This window comes from Sminthopsis crassicaudata, chromosome 5 (assembly GCF_048593235.1).
Source record: "Sminthopsis crassicaudata isolate SCR6 chromosome 5, ASM4859323v1, whole genome shotgun sequence".
In the NCBI taxonomy this organism is placed as follows: domain Eukaryota; kingdom Metazoa; phylum Chordata; class Mammalia; order Dasyuromorphia; family Dasyuridae; genus Sminthopsis; species Sminthopsis crassicaudata.
The window spans coordinates 292,083,043-292,097,711 of NC_133621.1; the positions used below are offsets into that span (position 1 = coordinate 292,083,043).

At 34.0% G+C, this 14,669-nt stretch overlaps 1 protein-coding gene across 2 annotated transcripts in view; it reads left to right on the forward strand.

Moving 5' to 3' along the window:
• Window positions 1-14,669, forward strand: part of C5H12orf75 (chromosome 5 C12orf75 homolog) — a 41,610-nt gene that overhangs the window by 8,505 nt on the left and 18,436 nt on the right. The window contains exon 2 of one of the 2 annotated variants that reach the window (XM_074271474.1): window positions 5,351-5,375. The exons of the other annotated variant lie outside the window; for it this stretch is intronic. Within the exon in view, the coding sequence (XP_074127575.1) occupies window positions 5,351-5,375 (25 nt within the window). The remainder of the gene's footprint in view (window positions 1-5,350; window positions 5,376-14,669) is intronic. 2 annotated transcript variants of the gene reach the window in all.

Sequence of the window (14,669 nt, forward strand, 5' to 3'; positions counted from 1 at the left end):
TGTTGCTATTGCAGTGTGTTTTGGTCCTTTGAGCAGAAAGGATTTATAATTGGGTAGATAAAATAAACAAACATTATATAACAGTAAACAAAATAATCAAGAATTAAATGAACTGATGCAAAGTGAAATAAGAACCTCAAGATCACTGTGCATTGTAATAACAATGTTATAACGATTTATGGGAAATAATAAAAAGTGATGGCAAACCTTTTTCCCTTTGTTCCATAAACTTTAAGAAATCATAAGAAAAACTATATAAGAAGAAAAGGTGCTTCTATACAGCTAGAAAAATGATAAAATCCTTTTTAATCTCAGTAGTTTGTTATTAAAAGCAGAACACTATATTCAATCAACTAGGTTTTTAAATCTCAGATTAGCAAGTAAAAGACAAATTCTTTAGTCAGACCAATGTTACCTACCCAATGTTATAAATATCAACTATGAAAGATTTAGTTACTCTAATTAATAGAATGCGCAAGACAATTCAAAAGGATTCATGATGAAAAAATGCTCTTTATCTCCAGAGAGAGAAATGATGAACTTAGGGCAATTGAAGGATAATTTTTTTGCTTGCGCTATATATTTATTATGACATGGCTAATATGTTTTGTATGATTTCACATGTAGAATTGATATCATTTTGCTTAACTTCTCAGTGTGTGGAGGAGGGAAAGAATCTGGAACTCAAAAATTAAAAAGAAAAAAATGTTAAAAGTAAATAATAAATATGTTTAAAAAAATAAAAATTAAATGGAATGTTAAGGTTCAGGATTGCAGGTTGAATTAGAGGGAGAAGAATCAAGAATTAAAGACCCCAGTTCTTAAGGAATCTTTTGTAGAAACCTGGGTGTGATGATAGGAGGGGAAAATTAAGGAAGGAAGGACGCACAACGTTTTAGGAAGCCTCAGTTACTGGTTGAATATGTAGGCTGAAGAGGAAGGAAAAGTGAGAGGTGATTCCAAGATTTTAGATCTGAGCAATTAGGTCAATGGTCATTCATGATAATGATGAGGGAACCTGGGCTTCTGGAGAATGGTGTTGATTTTGAATTTGATTTGATTCAAAAAACATTTATGTACAATGGACATTTACACCTACTACTATGTAATAGTACATTGCAAGGTATCTCTTCCCTCCACCCCAAGTGATGGTGAGACAAGAGGAAGTGACCGAGTAACCTCTGTGGATTCTAGCTAAATGTGTGCTTCAGTAGAAACAAACAGGTTTGAATCTGTGGACCCACGTGGATTCAGTTTCTATCATCCCTTTTAGTAGAATTCATAGTACACTGATTGTTATGGATGAACAATTCAATCAAATTCAAGGCCATTTTAATAGAATATGTTCCCAATCTGAGGCTTGACATCTCTGTCTCATTATGAAGGAGTAATCTCTCTGCACAGTTTATATCTATGTGGACAAGAAACTAGTGTTACCTTTGGTTGTAAGTTATTTGACCTTTATTTGAATTTTTTTTTGCATAGTAAAAATACAATGTCTAAACAAGGACAACTCTGAACAAAACTATTCTTTGTAAGTTCATTGTAAGAAGACAAATAGGCCTTCTCCCCCTTAAGTATTTGAAAAAATTGCTTGGAAATCTATATATTTTAATGGTTTATTGAAAACAAAATATTGGTCTGACTAAAGAATTTGTCTTTTACTTGCTAATCTGGGATTTAAAAACAGTTGATTGAATATAGTGTTCTGCTTTCAATAACAAACTATTGAGATTAAAAAGGATTATGTCATTTTTCTAGCTGTATAGAAGCACCTTTTCTTCTTATATAGTTTTTCTTATAGTTTCTTAAAGTTTATGGAACAAAGGGAAAAAGATTTATCATCACTTTTTATTATTTTCCATAAAATGCTGAAAACTATAGGAATAATCATTTATGTGGAGAGAAAATATTCAGTATATGTCTCTGGTATTTTTCAATCCCAGATAATTATTTTGTAGAGAGAAATAGTTGTCACCTGCCAATTTTGGAAAAGAATTTTTTTTAAAAAAAGCTGGTTTGGCAATTAATTTTTCCATGAAGGGTTTCAGTAAAATATTACTTAAATTGGATATTCTTGACAAAGAACAGTTATCAAAAGAAGCCTTTCCTACTAAGTCTTACTACTGACTAGTGTCTGACTACTTCATTCTTTTAAAGAAGAAGAAATATTTTCTTAACATTATGATTTATCATTCTTCTAGAACAGATCCTACTTTGATAATTTTATGAAAATGAAAAATATTTGAAAGAAAATTAGCTACTATGATTCCCTTCCTCTTGTAAAATTATAATATAGACTGATTGGGTCACAAAGAAAACATCTGCCTATAAGAAATAAGATGTTACATGCATATATTATAATGTTAAAAATGCTGCCATAACTAATTAGGTGCTTTCCAGCTGGTGTGTCTTAATGTTTCCCAAGAGATTTAGGTCTAGGATGCTGAAATGTAGGCTATATTCCACTAGGCTTGATTTTGAAAAAATGTTAATTATGTTTCATATTACTTTTTAGAAGGAAACTTTTTGGGGGAGAAAAATGCTTATCAATGCTTGTTCAAATGTTGGTTTATCTACGGTGGTTGAGAAATGGGATATTTGGGGTTACTTGGTATTCTGATGAACTAATTATTATATGTTACCAAGGGTTTTAAAATAATTAGAACATAGTCAGATGTTCTTAACACTAAAATTATACTATCATCTAGTATAGTGTTTGGAAAAATAGATGCTCAATAAATATATACCAAATCAAATGGAATGCACTTTAACTTTTGATGATTCAAGAAGCAAGTCAGTATCCTTCCTCTGGACTAGAGATTATTAATCTAGAATCCTGGAATACATTTCATTGTGTCTTTGTACTTGAATGGGAAAATATTTTATTTTCATTAGCCTCTAATTGAAATTGGATATTTCTATCAAAAAAATAACCCGCACATTTTTTCTGAAGGATTTCATAGGTTTCACTACACCACTAATAGGTTCGATGGCACATTTAAAAATTCTGATCTAAATTATCATCAGGAACATGAATAATTGTGTAACATTTAGAAAGTGGGTTTTTTTTTTGATTTTTAAAAATTTTGTATAACTGGAATTTACTGTATTTTTTTTAGGAAAGAAAAAGGACTTTTAGCTTTTGGTCTCATGTGTTATGAACATTGTTTTAGGAAGCTATTCCCTTCTCAGTTCAATCACAACTTCTTTGAATTTTGAGAAAGTGACTAAGTGCCATGGTGGGTTGAATTTCCTTCAGTGATACAGACATGCCTTTCTTATACGGTGGGGATTTGGACTTTGGGGACTTGGACTTGGCTCAATATAAACATGTACCTCAATCAGAACCTCATGTAAGTTGAGAATATAATTTTTAATAATAACCTTCAAGATGCAAAATGCCTAATAGGAGGAAATTCAATTAGGCATTTATACATCTGTGGTATGAATTGGCATCTCATTCTGTGATATAAAAAGCCCAATGGGCTTGCTTGACACAAGGTCATGTAGCTTGCTAGATCCAAATATTAAAAACAAATATGAAAAGAAGCCAGAGAAAGAAAAGAGAGATAAATAGATACGTGATGGAGCTATTTACTGGCTTTGGAAGAGAGGAATATAGTAAGATGAAGACCTTTTCTGAAAGTGAGTCAGATAGTAGGGGAGATTGAGGATGCTACTTTGCCTATGAAAAAAGAAAAAGTCCTTAGAAGATATTATCATAGAGAAAGTTGATAATTTGGCTTCTAATTTCGTCACCAGAAAAGAAAGTGGAAGTCTTTTGGGAATGTTTCCTATACTTTTCCCCTGCTTTTGGTTTGTAAAGGCATATGTCAGAGAGCTCAAAATTGCTTTTTCTCTATGGTTTACCTCTCAGTGCTCTCTGGATATTGGAGGCAAAGGTTTATCTTCTGCAGTATGAGTTCTGTGCTAAATTTGATAGTTATTGTGGCTTCTGTACCTTTTTTTAAAGATAAGGACAGTTTTGAAATCAAGAATGTCCCTCTTGGTGGCAACATAAAGTCCCATGGCTTAACTTTGCCTTTTTCTAATAACTGCTGTTCTGACTGACAGTGAAGAGAGAGAGAATATTTATTACTTTCTCCAATTCCATTGTCTAAAAAGTGCTAAGATAAAATTGATAATTGTGATATTGGGAAACTTTTAACAGCAAATAAAACATTCACATTGTTGAAATTTAGTGTTAAACCAAAGTTGAGCTAATGTGAATTGATTGAAGAAATATGTTTTTTAAAAATCTGTTTTGGTGGGTTTTTAATGAGGACTTTCAGTAAAATATTGTTTGAATTGGATATTCCTGACAAAGTATAATGATCAAAGAATACTTTTGTAGGCAGGGGAAAATATGCAATATACAAAAGTGCCTGACTTCTTCCTTCTTTTAAAAGAAAAGAAATATTTCCTTAATGTTGAGATTCAGAACTAATTCATCATTCATCTAGTAACAAGTCACATACTGGTAATTCTGTGAAAATGAAATATATCTATTTACTTATCTATCTATCTATCTATCTATCTATCTATCTATCTATCTATCTATCTATCTATCTATCTATCCTTATATCTATTAGTGAGGCAGTTGGGGTTAAATGACTTGCTCACGGTCATATAGCACTCAGGATTACCCAACTAGTAAGTGTTAAGTAGCTGAGGTCAAATTTAAACTCAGGGCCTCCTGACTCCAGAATCAGGGCTTTATCCACTGTCCCCAAAATGAAAAATAATATTTGAAAGAAAATTTGCCACCATGATTCCATTCTTCTTGTAAAATTATAATATAAAACAGATTAGGTCACAGAGAAACATCTGTCCATAAGAACATCTGCCCCAGTGATGCTGTGTACAATGTAATTATCTGAAATTGGTCAATTTCAGATCAAAATGAACTTTCTGTTACTTCATTACAGTAGTTCTAGTTTTATTTTACATATTAGTATAAATATATATGTTGAAAAACAAAAATAATTATGGGCTACAGCCAGTTGTTTTTTATCAGACAAGTCTGGTTAATACACACACATAATATTAGTGATAATTATTCATTATAACATGAAGCCATTCTATAATACATAATGCTTTAAGAAAGTTTGACTTGAAACATAACAAAATTACTTCTGAAACTCCACCTACATTTCATTTTATAGCATTTTTAAGATCCGCTGATTCTCACCAGTCAAAACTAAATTTAGATCTGAATTTTTAAAATAATTTTTTACTTTTTTGAAATATTAGTGGCTTTTAGATTAATTTGTAAGTAGGATTTGGGCTTAATTTTTAAACTGAACTGTAGGTTAACACTAATATTATCATGTTTTTTACATTTTAGGTCCTGCTGGAGCTGTTAAAGATGGGTGAGTATTTAAAATTTTAAATTCACTTTGTTTTTTGAAAATTCATTGATGAAGAAGTATGTATCAGTGTGAGTGGAAAGGTTAATGTGCAACCAGTCTTCTTTTCTCTATTGGATATGTGTGGAAATTATTTATTTGATTTATGACTATAGCTTACTTACCCTTTCTAGAACAGTGTGTTATTGTTTGTAGTCACATTTTTAGCCTTAGATTTGACTTCAGATTTAATCAGAAAAGGCTATCTCTCTTCTGAAAGCCAAAGATGTCAAACTATCCTTTTCCCTAATTTGGGTAGAACTCCTAGGCTAGCAAATAAAAATGATTTGTCAGGGAATAATGACACATACAACCCCATTGTATTCAGGAAGTATAAATTCTTTTTTTTTTAAATTTAGAATTTTTCCCCACAGTATATATGCATGAGTAATTTTTAAAATAATATTATCCCTTGTATTCATTTTTCCAAATTATCCCCCCTCTCCCTCCACTCCCTCCCCCTGATGACAGGCAATCCCATACATTTTACATGTGTTACAATATAACCTAGATACAATATATGTGTGTAAATACCATTTTCTTGTTGCACATTAAGTATTAGATTCCGAAGGTATAAGTAACCTGGGTAGATAGACAGTAGTGCTAACAATTTACATTCGCTTCCCAGTGTTCCTTCTCTGGGTGTAGTTGTTTCTGTCCATCATTGATCAACTGGAAGTGAGTTGGATCTTCTTTATGTTGAAGATATCCACTTCCATCAGAATACCTCTTCATACAGCATTGAAGTGTACAGCGATCTTCTGGTTCTATTCATTTCACTCAGCATCAGTTGATGTAAGTCTCCCCAAGGCTCTCTGTATTCCTCCTGCTGGTCATTTCTTACAGAGCAATAATATTCCATAACCTTCATATATCATAATTTACCCAACCATTCTCCAATTGATGGGCATCCATTCATCTTCCAGTTTCTAGCTACAACAAAAAGAGCTGCCACAAACATTTTGGCACATACAGGTCCCTTTCCGCTCTTTAGTATTTCTTTGGGATATAATCCCAATAGCAGCAATGCTGGGTCAAAGGGTATGCACAGTTTGATAACTTTTTGGGCATAGTTCCAAATTGCTCTCCAGAATGGTTGGATTCTTTCACAACTCCACCAACAATGTATCAGTGTCCCAGTTTTCCCACATCCCCTCCAACATTCATCATTATTTGTTCCTGTCATCTTAGCCAATCTGACAGGTGTGTAGTGGTATCTCAGAGTTGTCTTAATTTGCATTTCTCTGATCAGTAGTGATTTGGAACACTCTTTCATATGAGTGGAAATAGTTTCAATTTCATCATCTGAGAATTGTCTGTTCATATCCTTTGACCATTTATCAATTGGAGAATGGTTTGATTTCTTATAAATTAGGGTCAGTTCTCTATATATTTTAGAAATGAGACCTTTGTCAGAACTTTTACTTTTAAAAATATTTTCCCAATTTGTTAAGGAAGTATAAATTCTAACCTCTTGTCACCCAATAATTGTGAGCCATCTGAGAGTTAAAGGAATGAAATGCTTGCCTAATAAGGGTTGCAATAATGATTTTTACTTAAAAGATTTTTTTTCACAGAAATTTTAAGTATGATCATTTTTGGACCAAATCCTAGATACTACACTTCATATTTGAATTAGAATCACAGAATTTTAGCATTCTAAGATACCTCAAGAGGGATGCTTGTTTAATCTGTAAATCAATAAAAATAGCACTCTGTGATGTCCCTGACAAGTTATGGGTTAGATTTGATACTTACTGAGGAGCATTTGAATATTTAATTTTCAATTAATTTTAAGTCTGTTTTTCACCGACTCTTTACTACATGCAATCTTTATTGTATCATGATCTGAAAATGATGTATTTACTATTTCTGCCTTTCTGTGTTTGATTGTGAGGTTGTTGTCCCCTAATACATGGTCATTTTTTGTGTAGGTGTCATGTACACTGAAAAAAAAAAGGTATATTCCTTTCTATCCCCATTCAATTTTTTTCCCCAAAGGTCTATTATATCTAACTTTTCTAAAACAATTTCCATCTCCTTAACATTCTTCTTGTTTATTTTGTAGTTAGATTTATCTAGTTCTAAAAGAGGAAGTTTGAGATCCCCTACTAGTATGGTTTTGCATTCTATTTCTTTTTGCACTCAACTTTTCTTGAAGAACCTTTGAATGCTGAGTTTCCAGAATCAAGTTAAAGGGGACTGACACCCTGCTTCCCAAGACAATTCATTCTCCTTTGGGAAATCTCTTTATCATTTAAAAGTTTTTCATTTTATTGATCCAAAATCTATCTCATCTGTTCCATGTATCTTTTTTGAATGAAAGAAGTCAGATTTATGATTTCATGATTTTATTGGTAGAAGGAACTTCTCATAAGGAAACTACTTCACCTTGGTGTTCAGTCATTTTCAGGATTCTATTTCCAGTTTTCTTGACAGAAATATAGATTTGCCATTTTCTTCTCCATCATTTGACAGATAAGGAAACTGAGGCAAACAGTATTAAAGTGATTTGTCCAGTGTCATGGCCATTGAATTTCTGAAGCTGGATTTGAACTCAGGAAGATGAGTCTTCCTGATTCCAAGCCCAGTGCCCTACTCACTGCTCCACCTACAAGCAATTTTTCAGTCTTAGGCAGTTGCCTGAGAATAATGAGAGGGTAAGTGACTTTCTTAGGATTTCACAAGCATAATATATTGAAAGGGAGACTTGGATTGAGATATTCCTAATTCTGAGGCTGGCCTTATGTCAATATGTTATTCTATATAAATATCAGCTCTTATGGTGATTTTGCATGATCTTTACTTATGAAAGTGTCACACATTAATAAAAGCACATATGTCACTTCTGCTATAATTAGAGCAAGAGTACAAAGATATGCCCTAAATTTAGGGCAGGATAAATAGCCTTGTTTTCTTTGGTAAATGCTCACAAGGTACCTCTTTTGCTCACATACCCTTCATGATAACGTTTCAAAAATCTATTTCATAGTGGAATTTGCTTCCCCTATTCCAATAATCTGCCATTCAAAATATAGCATTTTCATGACAAAAGAATAAATTTCCAAATTTGTATGTGGAAAATGGGACAATGTGATATAATGGAGTGAATGTGAAATCAACCCTTTGGTTGATAGCCTGCTTCTATTTCCTACAATTTATATTATTTAAACTCTTTTGGGCCCTGTTTTTATCATATGAAAAATTTAAAATGTATATGTGTATGCACGTGTATGTTGTTCAATTGTCTGACTCTTCATGATTCTGTGTACCAGACCATGGCGATACCCTCCACTGGGCTTTCTTAGTAAAGATCCTGGAGTGAGTTTGCCATTTCATTCTTTAGTGGATTATCTCGTAGTTTCTTTGATCTATATAAGTTTTTCCACCATGACAAGGCAGTGATCTGGAGAAGGGGGTTAATGCATATATAGGTACCTGTTTGTGCATATATACATGTGTCTGTACATAAATGAATATACATATATAATATGTGTTGATATATGAAGTGCTTTGTAAATATAAATGTCAGATATTTTTATATTCTGTTGTAAAATGAGGGGGCGGATTTTCTTGTCTCTGCATTCCCTTCTAGCTTGAAAATTATGATCCTATAGTTTTTGTAATAATATCTAGAATTTTGCTAAAAATGAAGTCAAGCTTAGTTTGGAAATTCAGCTCTCTAACCTTTTTTGAAAATTGGAACGACATTTACTCGTGTCCAGCCATGTGATGCCTCTTCCATCCTACACACTTCCTTGAAATGGAGGTCCAGTGATCACCTCTGCCCATTCCTTCTGTACTCAATCTGGCTCTGGAGGAGGGAGTGAGACTGGTGACTTTATGCAGCTCTTCCTCCCTAAAATCTCATGAAATGCAAGTCTAGACATCATCTTCCTGTCATTAGTCCTTTTCTAGAAGCAAGGAGAAAAAACAATTACAATGCTTTAGGATATAGTTGGGATATGGTGCCTTGATTGAACTCATCATGGAGCTCATATACAACTATTAACCTACGTACAGTACATTTCAGTATAGTACCATTTAAAATTTTGGGTCTCCTGTTACAAAATTACCACTTCTTATTCATAAGCAAAACCTCAATGTTTTAAAATAGAGGAAATAATGAGTGAAATTTGTTTTCTAACCTGACCTCAACATAAAAAAGGAAAGGTGATTTCTTATTTCCTCTTTCTCTGAAGGAGATTCTCAATGATACCAATCACTTCTAAGGAAGTACTGTAAGCAGGATCATCTTTTCCCAGGACTTTTGATACCATTTAATAACTTTTAATCCTATTCTCAACTTGGCAGGCCTCTGTATGTCCATAGCCTTTCTTTACATATAGCATAAGTAACCTATGTACTTTTGTTAATAAATGACACATTCATAAATGAAATAAAGTAAATTTAGTGTTTGTTTTTCTACTCACAATCTACTTTAAAGGATTCTCACTAAAGCCCTTTTCTTAGTTTTGTTTAAAATAACATTTGCAAAACTATTACAATTGAACAGATGCCATGAGTCGAGCCATGGAAGGTGGGAATCTGAGAAATTAAAAAGAGCTTTTAATGCTCATTTTAATAGCTAAACAGACTGCCATTGAATAGAGAAAAGTACAAATCACTTATTGGTCATTAAAAGTAAGGAGCTTCAAATACAGCTATAGCAGAATGATATAGATCATGTAGCATCTGGTCATAGAACTCAATTTTGTAATTATATTTGTATTCTTCCTTCTCAAGGGAGTTCTCTAGGGGTTGCCTATCTTCAGGTCTTTATTGCTGCATAGTAGGGAGCTCTAGCAAGGATTTCTTCAACTTTTTAGGTGGTAGTGAAGGGAGGCACTGAATTTTGGGTTTCCTGCCTCTAGGATTGAAAGAAATAAGTAGTGTCCCTTGGAGCCAAAAATTGCAGATATAGCTGTCCTCTAAGTTCATGAAGTAATGAAGAAGCCAGTTTTAATGAGGAGAAGGAAGGAGAGAACAGACATGTATAGAGCTCTTTATGATTTACCAAAGTACTTGCCATAAATGATTTATTTGGATCACTACTATAAACCTGGGAAGTGAGTCCTAGAGGTTTTAAAAGATTTCTATTTTATCGTTGTTTGGCCATGTCTGATTCTTCTTAACCCCATTGGGGTTTTCTTGGCATAAATGCTGAAGTGGTTTGCTATTTTCTTTCCCAGCCCATTTTATAAATGAGGAAACTAAGGCAGTGAGAGCAAAGTGACTTTCCTAGGGCCACACGGCTTGTAAATGTCAAAAGATCATATTTGAATTCAGGAACATGAGTCTTCCTGATTTTAGTCCTAACATTCTATGCACTAGCTACACTAATCCTTCTTTGACAGATACAAAAACTGAGCCAGAGAGAGGCTAAATTATTTGCCCAGAGTTTCCCAACTAATTTTTGAGGTTGAATTTGAATCCAGATCTTCCTGTGTCAGAGCTATATTCCAAGGGAAGGGACCTGAGAATGGGTGAGTGAAATTATAAAGCAGTTAATGGGGAAAATAGGAAATGAAGGGCAGAAATGTTGATTGTATCTAGTCCATTCAGGACTAGGAATTGTCCTGATATTTTGTGTGTATGAGGCCAGACCTGGGTATTGAATGACTTCTTTAAAAATAGAACTGACTATTTAGTGTTGTGTAGCAGAAAACAGAAAACTGTATTGTCCATAAACCATTCTCCATTTGCCATATATGTTCTCTTTGCCTTTCTTGTTTAAAATGTAAGCTCCCTAAAGGCAAAGCAGCCTAGCACAATCTAGCAACAAATACTTGTTGATTCAGTGATTAAAATACATGTAAAATGGAATTTTATAGCCTAGTATCTTAGTGCCTTCTTTATTAGGTTTATTATATAAGAATTATGAAAGGAATGATTTCAGAGAAGGTCTGGAGAGAGCAGAAAAATTTAAAGTTGACCAAAAAACATTGTCAAGAAAAACAAATTTGAAAGACTTAAGAAATCTGATCAATGTAATGACTAAGCATAGTTCCAAAAGATTGATGGTGAAGTCTGTTCCCAGACTTGTCTGTTCCTGACAGAGAGGCAATAGATTTAAGATGCAGAATGACACATTCATATTTGGACATAGCCAATATGGGAATTTGTTTTGCTTGACTATATCCATTTGTTAAAAGGTTTTGGTTTAATTTTTTTTTCAGTTTGATGGATGAAGGGGTGAGAAATAGAGTTGTCAAGAAAGAAAGAGAGAGAGAGAGAAGGGAGGGAGGGAGGAAAGGGAAAGAAAGAGAGAGTGACAGAGGTAGAAAGACAGAGAGAGAGAAGAAAGAAAAAAGGAAGGAAAGGACAAATAAGGGAAAGAATACAGAAAGGAAGTGAGGAAAAAGGAAAGAATGTAAGAAAAGAAAGGAAGGAAGAAAAAAGAAAAAGGAAGAAAGGAAAGAAAGGAGGGAAGAAAGGAAAAAAGAGAGGAAGGAAGAAAAAAAAGAGAAAGAAAGAAAGGAAGAAAAGAAAGAAAAAGGAACAAAAAAGGAAGGCAGAAGGAAAGAAAAGAAAAAAAAGAAAGAAAAGAATGAAAGAGGGAAGGAAAGAAATGAAAGAAATAAAAATATGAAAAGAAGTATTTTTAAAAACTGAGCAGAAGATGACAAAACAGAAGTCTAAGTTATCATGCACAGGGAGAACTGGAGAGCATGACTAAGGGATCCATTTTTTGTTTTCTCAGGAGGATGAGAAAAGCTAGATTCCTATGGCTGGAGAAGATGGAAGGACTATGAAGGGAAATGGGCTAATATGAAGGCTAGTTTGCTAGTGATATAAGTGTGTGGGGGTGTATTCCAGAAAGTCTAGGAGAAGAAAGAGAATGGCTGTGAAAGACAAGGACATGAAAGGAATGGGACTGAGAGATAAGAAATCAGGAGATTTCTTGCACATTAAGGATTTTGCACCCAGACAATCTGTACTTTGAATTGAGAAGGAGAAGAGAATATTTGATGGTGATTGTCGCTTTTTTTCCCACTAACCAGGACAGCTGTGGCTCAAGCTCCAGATAGCATGTTGATTTTTACCTTCTTGGGGATAAAGTCGGGAGAACAGATCTGACCAGGACTAGCAGCTCTGGCCTTGGTTTAGTGGTCGGGAATCTTGATGGTTAGGGACCAACCCCAAAAGCTGAATAGCCAGAGGCCTGGGGCCCGAATTTATGGTTAGGCTCTCACGGATTTCGTTATTAAATTTGTTACACATCAAAATAAGCTCATGCTCTTTGGGAGCAACTCTGAAAATATGGAAATAACCACATTGTTGCTGCCAACTCTTTCAGTGAGAATAGGTGTGCAATTATACAATTCCCTTAATGTAAATGGGAAAGGGATGGGGGAAGGGAACCAGCATTTATTAAGAATCCACTATATGCCAGTCATTGTGCTTAGGGCTCTACAAATATGATCTCGTGGAGTCCTCACAACAGTCCCGTAAGTTAAAGAACAGAAAATATGTCATCCATTTACTGTAGAATGAATGGTTTTGAAATTAAAAAAAAAAAAAAAAAGATTGATAGACAAATGGAAGGATAATTGTAGACTAAGCAAATCGAATTAAAAGACAATAAAATCATCTCATTCCAGAATTGCAAGGGAAGTCAGAAAGTATTTATTTAGATCAATCTTACCAAAGTAAAAACTCTGTCCATAGAATCCCTACCTAGCAAATGGTCATAAAGCTTCTGTTTGAAGACCTATAACCTGAGGCATCCTGTTCTAATTTTGTATGGCTCCATTATCTTTCCTTAAGATGAGTCAATTATCCCCAGAACTTCCTAATTAGCCCACTTTTAGTCTCCTGGGACCAAGCAAGGCAAATCCAATCTCTAGAGACAATATGGTATTGGGTGGAAGGATAAACTCAATGAGCTCTCAGTTTCCTTCCTACCTTGTCCCCATTAAATTACTTTGTTTTTACTTATATTAGTACATGGTGTTCTTCCCCTATTAGAATGTAAGCTCTTTGATCTTAAAGGAGGGAAAGGGACCCACATGTGCAAAAATGTTTGTGGCGGCCCTCTTTGTAGTGGCAAGAATCTGGAAATTGAGTGGATGCCCATTAGCTGGAGAATGGCTGAATAAGTTATGGTATATGAATATTAGGGAATATTATTGTTCTATAAGAAATAATCAGGAGAATTATTTTAGGAAGGCCTGAAGAGACTGACATGAACTGATGCTGAGTGAAATGAGCAGGACCAGGAGATCATTATACATGGCAGTAAGAAAACTATATGATCATCAATTCTGATGGCTCTCTTCAACAATGAGATGATTCAAATCAGTTCCAATTGTTCAGTGATGAAGAGAGCCATCTGCACCCAGAGAGAGAAACGTGGGAACTGAGCATGGACCACAACGTAGCATTCTCACTCTATTGTTGTTTGCTTATATTTTGTTTTCTTTCTCAGTTTCTTTTTTCTTTCTTGATCCAATCTTTCTAGTGCAGCAAGATAACAGTATGACTATGTATCCATATATTGGATTTAACATATATTGGACTACTTGTTATCCAGGGGAGGGGATGGGGGGAAGGAGGAGAAAATTTGGAACAGAAAGTTTTGCAAGGTTCAGTGTCGAAAAATTACCCATGCATATGTATTATAAATAAAAAGCTTTAATAAAAAAATTATACCAATAATAATAAAAAAAAAGTCAGCTCTTTGAGAGAAGGCACTATTTCTTTTTTGTCTTTGAATACCAAAGTTTAGTATAGTGTCTTGGGCAGGTTTTCTTAACCTTTTTCCACTCGTGATCCCTTTTCACCCAAGAAATTTTTACATGATCCTGGATATATAGATAAAATAGGATCCTGGGTGTATAGATAAATAAAATGAGTTTATAAATTAGACAGTTATTGATAACAAATCATAATTTGTGACCCTCACACTCAGTTATAGGACCCCATTCCCCAGTTTAAGAAGCTTTAGTCTAGAGTACCATAAGTGCTTAATAAATGCTTATTAATAGATCAGTCCTATGTATCTTGTATGTGTATGTAGGGGGCTGTTTCCTTTTTTCTTTAGATCCTTGACATGTAGCATGTACCTGGCCCCAAAGTACCTACCAAATAAGTAGGTGCTTAATTAAATGCTTGTGAATTGTGTAATTATACGTCCATATTACCTATATGGAGACAGTTGTACTGGGAAACTTAAAGCATTATCTACCTCCCCTTATATGCGTATCCCTTCCAATGTAAAGATTCTATGATGGGGACTGAGCATTTGACCTAATT